Source organism: Sinohyriopsis cumingii, chromosome 4, assembly GCF_028554795.1.
Source record: "Sinohyriopsis cumingii isolate HCF-2022 chromosome 4, ASM2855479v2, whole genome shotgun sequence".
Lineage (NCBI taxonomy): Eukaryota > Metazoa > Mollusca > Bivalvia > Unionida > Unionidae > Sinohyriopsis > Sinohyriopsis cumingii.
In genome coordinates this window covers 52,403,684-52,414,863 of record NC_142964.1, presented here as the reverse complement: position 1 = coordinate 52,414,863, position 11,180 = coordinate 52,403,684, and the positions used below count along the sequence as shown (strand labels likewise).

Here is an 11,180-nt window from a genome sequence, read left to right as displayed (position 1 = left end):
CTCTTTGCTTGATTGGTGACTCATTCCTAAGATTTGGATTTCATTTAATTTAAGCCCTGTTCATGCATTCCAGGTGATTTAATACTTGGACTACAAGTAAATAAGAATGATGCCAATGGTTCAGTACAATGTTTTCATTTGTCCTGTACATACAACTTTACCATTTCATAACCAAATAACAATTTGTGGTAATCCTAATTTTAGGATTGGAAGTCCAGTTTCCTGATTGGGGATTCCAACTTTTCCAGGCTAGGAGTCCTAGACTCCATCTTCTGAAAACTTCTAGCAGAACTCCGTCGCAATATGTGAGAATCTTGTTACAGTATCAGTTGATTATTAGGAAAGCAATCATAATGGGACTAAAATGATGTAGCAGTATACATGCCACACATTTTAATCTCCCTCACATCTAATTGGTCCCATTGTTGGTGCACGTGCAAGTGATTGACTCATAGAGCTAGCTGTTTCTATCTATAGATTAAAAATTGGGCATAGGTCTACTGAGAAAAACAAAGATTTTTTAATTTTTGTGAGGATTGTTTGATCCTTCCAGTTCAGATGTGAATTGATGATTACTCCTTCAGTACTTTTCAGGATATACATTTATAACATTCAAAGTTAATTTAAGGTCTATAGATATGAGCAGTAGTTTTAAATATTTGATGCAGTTTTGGTGACAGGGCACGGATGGGGTTTAGTTTACATGAATTTAAAAAACTCCTAATTTATGTGAGTAACGTTTCTGAGAATTTGATATGTGTGTCAGATTACTGATTGATTGGGTCAGAACTTAAAAACTATTGAGATCCCCATATATATATATATATATATATATATATATATATATATATATATATATATATATACCCAACAACAATTATTGTTGTTATGATAGGCCATACATGGTAGCCAATATAACTGGTGAAGGAAGAACTACCAACCCCAAGGTAGTCAATGGCAAGCCTTCTCACATACCTACATTGGCTGAGCCAGAGACTCGAACCCACCTGGACAGAGGTGATATAGTAGGGCTACTGGGCAAGGTTATTTCCTCCAATGATAATATACTTGTATATTGATGGAGACTGATTTTCTGGTGCATTATATCTTTGCGTTTTTTAGGTAGGTGCATGCTTGTATATTGACAAACAATTGCTATAATTCTATTCCAGAGTAATGCAGAGTTGCTGTTAATCACTTCATCCAGTTATAAATGTGGATGCTGACTTGGAGAGAAGGCCTATGTAAACAACATGTTTGAGGCTGTGGTATCTCTATTGATCAATAAATATCTTGGAAAATACATCCATAATCTTAACTCCAGCAGTCTGAACCTTAGCATATTCAATGGTAAGTTTATTTAGCATATTCAGTGGTAAGTTTATTTAGCATATTCAATGGTAAGTTTATCTAGCATATTCAATGGTAAGTTTATTTAGCATATTCAATGGTAAGTTTATCTAGCATATTCAATGGTAAGTTTATTTAGCATATTCAATGGTAAGTTTATCTAGCATATTCAATGGTAAGTTTATTTAGCATATTCAATGGTAAGTTTATTTAGCATCTTCAATGGTAAGTTTATTTAGCATATTCAATGGTAAGTTTATTTAGCATATTCAATGGTAAGTTTATTTAGCATATTCAATGGTAAGTTTATTTAGCATATTCAGTGGTAAGTTTATTTACCAATATTAAATGCAGTGAAAGCTTGGTTTGCTTGATATATTTGTTGACTTCCAAGTATCTTGTAAAGTATCTCTTAAAACGGGTCTCAAACACATGGCCCGTGGGCCACATATGGCCCACCAAGTTGTATCCTGTGGCCTGCAAAATGATTGGCATCACATGATGTCACAAGAGATAACAAAGGTGGTGCAGCCTTGGGCATCAAACGTACCCTCATGCAGCTCTCAGGGTGGTTTGAGTTTGAGACCTGGGCTTTTACCAGTTCTTGTTCTTGTTGTTGTAGGGTTTAACACCATTTTTCAGCACAAGATAGACTATATATGGTGGCCAGTATAAATGGTGGAGGAAGAACCTGGGATAACCCTAGAAAGAACCACCGACCCATGAGAAGCTACTGGCAAGCTTTCTCACAAACCCACATTGGCAGAATCCAAGACTCGAACCCATGCAGCCACTTGGGGCCCTGGTTTTTTACCAGAAGAGATCTTGTAATGTCTTGTTGGTACTAATTTAAAATGGTGCCAGTCTGATATCCATTGTGGCTACCATGGTAATTATCTTGTTATAGATACTCCTTCTAAATGAAAAGTCATTTTGACATGTTGTTTAAATCAGAAGAGTTCTGCAGTGGCTAGTTGGTCTTAAATGAAAATAATACACACGGATCCTATAGTGTCCATCTTCAGAATAATATTCTACACTCCAAATGGAAGGCTTTATTATATATTTAAGTGTAAATATTAAATATTATTGGCAAACTATTTTTCATATTTTTTTATTCCTATATTTTAACATTTGAAAAATATATCCTTGCATTTGCACATGTGAAAATACAAGATTTCCCATCATGCCATGGGATGCTTGATTGTGTATTCCTGCAGAAGTTATACCTGTAGCAAGAAAAGTGAGCACTTTGTGAGATAGAACAAATACATGGAAACTGCAGTATCTTTCAGACATCGAAATGACTATTTGTTGGATAAATTTAGTTCCATACCACTCACATCGCTATGAAGTTGTTTCCTCTGTGCTGATTAATATCTTACTGACAATTCTTAAAACCTGGTGTGATGCATTTGCTGAATTGGACTAATGGTCATATAGGGCAAAATAGTTTACAGAATGACAACAATATAATGTATTTGAACAGAGTAGGTCATTCCGGGCTTACCATTCCTAAATTGCTGTTATTTTTATGATCAGCCTGTGAATACAGTTAAAAGTGAGATCAGGTTATGAAAATGGGGTGGTGAAGAGTAAATTTAATCTAAGCTTCAATTCAGGCACAGTCTTGGTATATAATAAATACAGAATTTTCTTTTCCTGCGTAAATACTGGTTATATTTCATTTTATGGTGCAAAAATAATTTTAACTTGTGGATTTGCCAGTCATTAAAATATTACATTTTTTTGTGCCACACATACTATGAATATATCCAATATTCAGGAAAAGAAATATCCTCTATACATCAGCATCTAGATTTTACCAATGGATATCTTAGGATATCTATGATATCTTAGGATGCTAAGTTTGTTTTAGACTAAAATTGTGCTAATTATACATCTAATTGTTGCTGCCACTACTTCCCCTAAATGGATGGTCATATCAACATGGCATTTTCGCAGAAAGACTTGTAATGATGTCTTGGTCAAATCAACATGGCATTTTCGCTGAAAGACTTGTAATGATGTCTTCTTGGTCCTAAATGAAAATGGTGCCAATGAGAGATCCAATATCCAACACAGCAATAAATTTGAAAATATTGTTATATTTGAAGAATATGAGAGACAGTTTCAACACTCAACAATTAAAAGGAAGAAATGGTCTTATGTTAAATTCCTGGAATTCTTTTTGCCAAGTACATGTGTAGACATCAGGCCTTTGAGGGACGCTTCTTTTTCATTCAGAAGTTTAATTTTAATGCTGTTTGAAGGTGGGCAGTTGTTTCTTAATTCTCAGCTCAGTTGCATCTTTACTGCTTCATTCATTCCAATGATTAAGGATACATTTTAAGGTTACAGTGACCAATTTCAATGGCTGACTTTTATCAGTTAAACAGGCCAGAATATATTAAACTAATTCCAGCCATTTTCTCAGTGTCATACACTTCAGTAATGATTTTCCTATTGTAGGGAGCAGTATACAGAATTTTGTACAGATAAAAGAGTGAATTCATCACTTTAAAATATATTATGCAAGCATCAAATCAATTTTGTAACACTTTTGTGGGTCTGCTTTTCAGTATTGACTGCAATTGCCTCATGCATTTTTTATGATGGACCCACGTCTGCATTAATAAAGTGTCTGTAGTGTTGACTGTAGTTGCATTACTGAGGATTTATTGTACAATTGGTTTAGATGGTATTTCAAATTTTTCTGTATATATTAAATATCATGGCAAGTCTTTAAGTCATTTTTGCCTGTACAAGACTTTTAATGTATATAATCACCTTTGAGTTGAGACCAACTGCACACTGTGCAATGCATATCTGCTGTTGCATAAGGTGCCAGCAGATCTGGGTCTGTGCAGTTTGTTATGAGTGGTCAGAGAACAAACAACATAGACCCTGATCTGTAGGTGCATTATGCTATGGTAGATCAATATCTTTGTTTTTGCAGTTTGCCTTGACTTATAAGTGAGTATATATGGTAGCTTACCATTATCTGCTCTAATATGTAATTTTAGATAAAGCTTAGTCCAGGTGACATAAATTTAATCACTAATTTCCAGGTGTGTATTTGTGAGCAATTGGTACAGATATTGTAAATGGTGTACTGTATATACTCACTTATAAGTCAAGTCTGTGCAGTTTTCAAATATTCTTTACTTATAAGCAAGCATATACAGTTATACTGTAAAATAACAAGATCATGGGGAATTAGTATTTATTATCTGAAAAATATGTTACCTCATCAAGTAAACTTTTTATTATTATTGTTGCAATTACTATTATTAGATTTGAAAAGAAATGCCAAGTGTGACCTACAAGAAGAACTCAATTTTGTTTTAATGCAAGCCACAGCAAGACACACTTAGGCAAGCACCCACTGACATGAGTTTTGTATTTATTTTAAAATGAAATTCAGAGGCAATAATTTAGTACTAACTATATGATTTTTTTCTCCTTATAACATTAATTGTATATAAACTTAAGAATTTAATTCCATTGAAAACAAATACAGTGGAGTCCCTACCAGCATATGCCAAGTACATTCATTAATCAATCTATACATTATGGTGCAGTTAACTTGTCTGGCCAAGTATGGTCCTACATCTGTCTACAATTACTATTTTAAAATTCTGGTGAATAAAACACTAGACTAATTTTGAACAAATTTGAAGAGACCATCCTGGCAAGAAAGGCTTTCAGAATTTTAATATGATGCCAGTCCACCATTAAATAAAGCTACCATTGCTAAAAATAGAAAGACATTTAAGTAACTCCTTTTCTAAAACTGCTGAACAGAATTTTATTAAATTGAACTCAAAGCATCTTGGTACCAAAAAAAGAAAAAAACTCCATCCTTCAATTACGAGTGGTCTAAAGCGCTCTTCGTTACGGATCACTGCCATCTCACCTCTGTCTGCGGCGGTTCGAGTCTAGGATTCAGCCAATGTGGGTATGTGAGAAAGCTTGCCAGTAGCTTCTCGTGGGTCGGTGGTTCTTTCCGGGGTTTTGTCGGGTTCTTCCTCCACCATTAATACTGGCTGCCATGTATAGCCTATCGTGTGCTGAAAAATGGCGTTAAACCCCACAACAACAACAACAACAACCATCCTTCAATTATAATTGCTATTTCCAGCATCTTCTCAAAGCCCACCAGACTAATCAGAAAAGTTTTCAACAAAATGTGGCACAGGGCATCGTGGCATAAAGACCTTTAACATTTGTACAGATCAGGGTAGTTGTTCATCAAATATGGACACCATTGTTAAAAATTGAAAACTCTTGTAATGATGTCTTGTCCAAAATTGTTGTGTGAAGTTTGAACATATCAGGTGGAAAACATATTGGAATGAAGACCTTTTAGATTTGTGGAAATGATGATGATCTGTCATCAAATAGGACTGTAGTACATCTGTCATCAATATGGACTGTAGTACATCTGTCATCAAATCTGGACTGTAGTACATCTGTCATCAAATATGGGCTGTAGTTCATCTGTCATCAGATATGGGCTGTAGTGCATCTGTCATCAAATATGGTCTGTAGCACATCTGTCATCAATATGGACTGTAGTACATCTGTCATCAAATCTGGACTGTAGTACATCTGTCATCAAATATGGGCTGTAGTACATCTGTCAACAAATATGGTCTGTAGTACATCTGTCATCAAATCTGGACTGTAGTACATCTGTCATCAACTCTGGACTGTAGTACATCTGTCATCAAATATGGGCTGTAGTACATCTGTCATCAAATATGGTCTGTAGTACATCTGTCATTAAATCTGGACTGTAGTACATCTGTCATCAACTCTGGACTGTAGTACATCTGTCATCAAATATGGGCTGTAGTACATCTGTCATCAAATATGGTCTGTAGTACATGTCATTAAATCTGGACTGTAGTACATCTGTCAACAAATATGGGCTGTAGTACATCTGTCATCAAATCTGGACTGTAGTACATCTGTCATCAAATATGGTCTGTAGTACATCTGTCATCAGATATGGTCTGTAGTACATCTGTCATCAAATATGGACTATAGTACTAAAAAGGAAAGAAAAACATTCAGAAAACTGAATGCCCAGCAGAATTTTGAGTATCTTGGATACAAAGCATAGTTGTTTCAATATTTTCCAAGTGATGTTTATTTGTTATGACTTGTGGTTGAAAATGCAAAAACTTGTTAATCCTTGAAACAATCGTTTTCATAACAGATGCAGTCAACAACATTGGATAAAATTTCACACACCCAGATTTGTTTTCCAACTGCTCTTGCATTTGACTAATAGGCAGATGCCTGTCTAGTGAATTATCTCTGGCCAACAGAGGCCTCTTGTTTTCTGTGACTGAGTAAATTCTTTGAAGAAAAATAAAATGTAACTTTTTCTGTGTTGTTTTCATTTCATCATTGTGTGTCCTTTTGTTTCTTTGATTTTCCTCTGATAGAACTTCTTTTCACTCTTCCATTGTTATAGTTTGTATCTAATTAGTGGTATTGTAAATTGAAGAAGATGACAGAGAAATAAAAGAAGCTACTTGTGTCCATTTTTAGAGTAGCAATTAGTCATGTTAGTTATCACCTTAATATGCTATATATTTTCATCAGACTGTGCATTACATTACATTAATAATGTGTATGTGTCTGTGTTTATTTATTATAACAAGACTATGAATTATTCAGGTGTATATAACATGTGTCATTTGTATCTTGCAGGAGATGTTGAGCTGAAAGGGTTGCAGTTAAAGCCAGAAGCCCTGGTAAGTTCTGGTTACCACATGTACTCAGACAGTTTTCAAGTTCTGGTTGCCACATGTACTCAGACAGTATTTCAAGTTCTGGTTACCACATGTACTCAGACAGTATTTCAAGTTCTGGTTACCACATGTACTCAGACAGTATTTCAAGTTCTGGTTACCACATGTACTCAGACAGTATTTCAAGTTCTGGTTACCACATGTACTCAGACAGCATTTTAAGTTCTGGTTACCACATGTACTCAGACAGTATTTCAAGTTCTGGTTGCCACATGTACTCAGACAGTATTTCAAGTTCTGGTTACCACATGTACTCAGACAGTATTTCAAGTTCTGGTTACCACATGTACTCAGACAGTATTTCAAGTTTCTTATAGAGCTTTTGGGGAGATTTTCCTTTCATTTCCAGCAGATTTTAGACTTAACTAAAAGGTTCCTGAATCATTGCTTTGGAGAATTCGTGAGCATTTGTAATTTCCCATACTCAGAGTATAAATATCGTAAGAATTAATGGTTTTCTGCAATATCACACTGCCTTAATCAGCGACTAATGCTGGTCATGTGACTTATAATACTTTCACCAGGATATATCCGTGAGTGTCATCAGAGAGAAATTAGAGGCAGACAATGCTCAGAGATGAACATGTCTGTGATTTATTGAAACTGTTTGGACAGTAGATATTTTATCTATAACAGGCAGTTTTAACAACATAAACAGGGAGTGTCATTTGGCTCCCCAGTCTGCCAATAGTTGCCAGTTTGTATATGGAGTTTATTTAGAAGAAGGCCTTGAAAAATTGGCCAAGAACCCACCATTAGTGTGGTTCACATATGTGGACAATAACTTGACTGAACTACATGAGTATCAAGTTCAGGAGTTCTCTGATATCTCAGCTTCACTGACCCACATATTCAGTTCACTTCAGAACAAGAAGAAAATAGCAAACTATCATTCTTGAACACACATATACAGGTAAATGATGATGAATCAACCAAAGAAAACCAACCTACACTGACCAGTACCTCAGCTTTATTTCCAATCCCATCTGGAACACAAGAGGTAAATAGTGAGATCTTTAATACACTGAGCTGACTCTATAGTCACTGATGAGAGAAGTAGAGCATGTGAAATTTGCACTAAGGGTAAATGGCTATCTAGAGTAGATTTTCAAACTTCCAGAAAATTGAAAACAAACACCAAACAAAATTAGGAGTGGCCCAGATAGAACCAACATTGGTATGTGTGTATATTTTTGTGTGTTTTGGGATTTTTAACATAGCTTTAATAGTTTGAGTCATATTGCTATGTTATCTGTGGTGTGACAGTTTATAGTGATGTTGAGCACTGGGGCATCATGCCACAGACATGTGGCATCTTGTACCATCAAGTCACATAATCCTGACATAAGGTTGATCAGTCCTAAACTAAGCTCTTAATGCTGAGCGTCAAACGAGGTAGCTTTTAGTACCATTTTTATAAGTCTTTGTTATGAATCTGCCAGGGTTTGAACCTATGACCTACCATATCTGAGTCAGATGCTCTAACCACTTAGGCTGCTGGAGCAGTTGCAACAACTTTGGCATGCCATATATCTGTGGTACATCAGAAGACCTAGCTAGAGTATTCAGACAACATGGGATCAACCTATATACAAACTATACAGCTAGACAACAACTTACACATGTGAAGGACAAAAAAGAAAATATGATGTGGTGTCATTTATTATATTAAATGTAATGATTGTGAGAATGATGTGAAAACAGGTTGAGTATTAGAAACAAGGATTAAGGAACACGTAAGTAGAGTCATTGGTCATACATGAACATTGTAGCAATATGGGGCTTTCCAGTGTTCAAATCATACCAAGGTCATCACATCAGAGGACAAAACAAAGGAAGGTGAAGGAGATTATTGAAATATGACAGCGGAGGCCAACACTAAACAGATATGAGGGGCTTGAATTACCACCCATCAACACCAGTCTCTTCATATGATGATGACCATTATAAGTCACATGATCAACATACTAGTTAAAGATGAAGGCAGTGTGATGTTGCTGAAAGTATAAATTGTTAAGATATTTTTGCTTTGGGTATGGGAAATTATTAATGATAAAAAGTCCATAATTAGTTCATTGATTGAGTGCTGCTCCATAAAGGAAAATGTCCACTCTGCAGAGGTTGTATTAACTCTGCATATGCCACTCCTTAAAGAGAGTCTTTCGGTGGTTCCTGTTTAATTGCAATTATATTTATGTGAATGCATAAGACAACAAGGAAAACATCTCTGTTCCACTTGTATGAAATTGTGCCCACTTTTGTTTGTGAAACAGTAATGCCCTATACATGATTGTTATAATATTTTTGGTTTTCATTTTCCAGCATTATTGAATTGACCAATATAATCCCATACTGCAGTTTGACTCAATATACAATTTTACAGATGCAGATCATTTCCACAGATTTTTTTTAAAATGAATGTTTTAGCTGATCTGTCCATAAAGGCTGATGAGTTATATTATGGTGTTGAGTCTAGCATGTGGTTACAACATCATCTGTCAACAATTGTTATTATATCACTTAAATATCTGACTTGTGCAGACCTTTTAAAGGGTGAATTTCAACCAGAGTGCATACACTTCCATTGTCCACTGATAGTGAATGACATTCTTGTTGGATATGTTGGCTTCACAAGTTTGATGAAGAAATTTTATGATATTGAATCCCCACAAAATCCTGGACTTTTTTAAGGGAATGAAGTTTATATTACACCTTTTTTGACCATCTCTTTTAAGGATTTTACGTATGTTACATATGTCTTCCTTTTTTATTCATCTTTTTGCAGAATTTTAAAATCTTTGCCATTTATATTTGATCTTGTGTACTTCATATTTGCTAAAGCATTTGTACACTTTTAGAAATTTTCTTTTAATTGGCACCATGCAACCATTATTGTTACTGTTAATGATAACTACCGGTATAGCTTTACAGCAGTGTTTTAAACTTGCCAAAGAAACCCCAGCAAGCCCACAGGACCAGTAACCTGAAAATGCTACTGGTCCTGTCCATAATCTACAGGCCCAATATTTCATGATATGTACAGGAAGGCAAAATGTAGTTGATGATTCAGAAGCAAATGTGGGTAGACATGTTAAAGTCATCTATGTGTGAAAAAAGGAAAAATAATTATAAACACAGAATAAATACATTTACATCATGTATCAAATGTATTTAATTTTATTAAATTTAGCCAATAAATTTGCCACTGTTTATTGACCCGGTCAATTCTGCTTACTGTCCTGCTGATCCAGATCCTCACATATCTCATCTAGAATCTGACCACAAAGTAGGAATGAGGATCCTCATCTACTGACTTTTCATCAAACTAGTCAGGATCTGCATTGACTGACTTTTCTTCAAATTCCACATCCACTGACTTTTCAACAATCAGGATCTGCATTGACTGACTTTTCATCAAATTCCACATCCACTGACTTTTCAACAATCAGGATCCACATTGACTGACTTTTCATCAAATTCCACATCCACTGACTTTTCATCAAATTCCACATCCACTAACTTTTCAACAATCAGGATCCACATTGACTGACTTTTCATCAAATTCCACATCCACTAACTTTTCATCAAATTCCACATCCACTGACTTTTCGTCAATCACAACATCAAAACTAAGCGCAGCCTCCAAAAGCTAGAGTATCGACAGTACAGCTGCCATGGAATGGATTTTGTGCAGAAATTAGTTCCAGCATTGAATTGCTGGTATTAGGTCCAATGCATCCACTTCATCAAAATGTAGCTGACCAGTTAACATAATTACCATGGTCATAGCATGCATCATGAACAGTCAACATAATTACCATAGTCATAGCATGCATCATGAACAGTTAACATAATTACCATAGTCATAGCATGCATCATGAACAGTTAACATAACTACCATGGTCATAGCATGCATCATGAACAGTTAACATAATTACCATGGTCATAGCATGCATCATGAACAGTTAACATAATTACCATAGTCATAGCATGCATCATGAA

General features: G+C 35.2%; 1 protein-coding gene across 1 annotated transcript in view; it reads left to right on the top strand.

The window, feature by feature from the left end:
* The first annotated feature begins 1,189 nt into the window (after positions 1–1,189).
* The window catches only part of LOC149801160 (intermembrane lipid transfer protein VPS13A-like), a 354,720-nt gene continuing 344,729 nt past the window's right edge, over positions 1,190–11,180 (top strand). The window contains exons 1-2 of the mRNA XM_089956772.1: positions 1,190–1,350; positions 7,078–7,121. Of these exons, the coding sequence (XP_089812898.1) occupies positions 1,254–1,350; positions 7,078–7,121 (141 nt within the window). The 5' untranslated portion in view covers positions 1,190–1,253. The remainder of the gene's footprint in view (positions 1,351–7,077; positions 7,122–11,180) is intronic.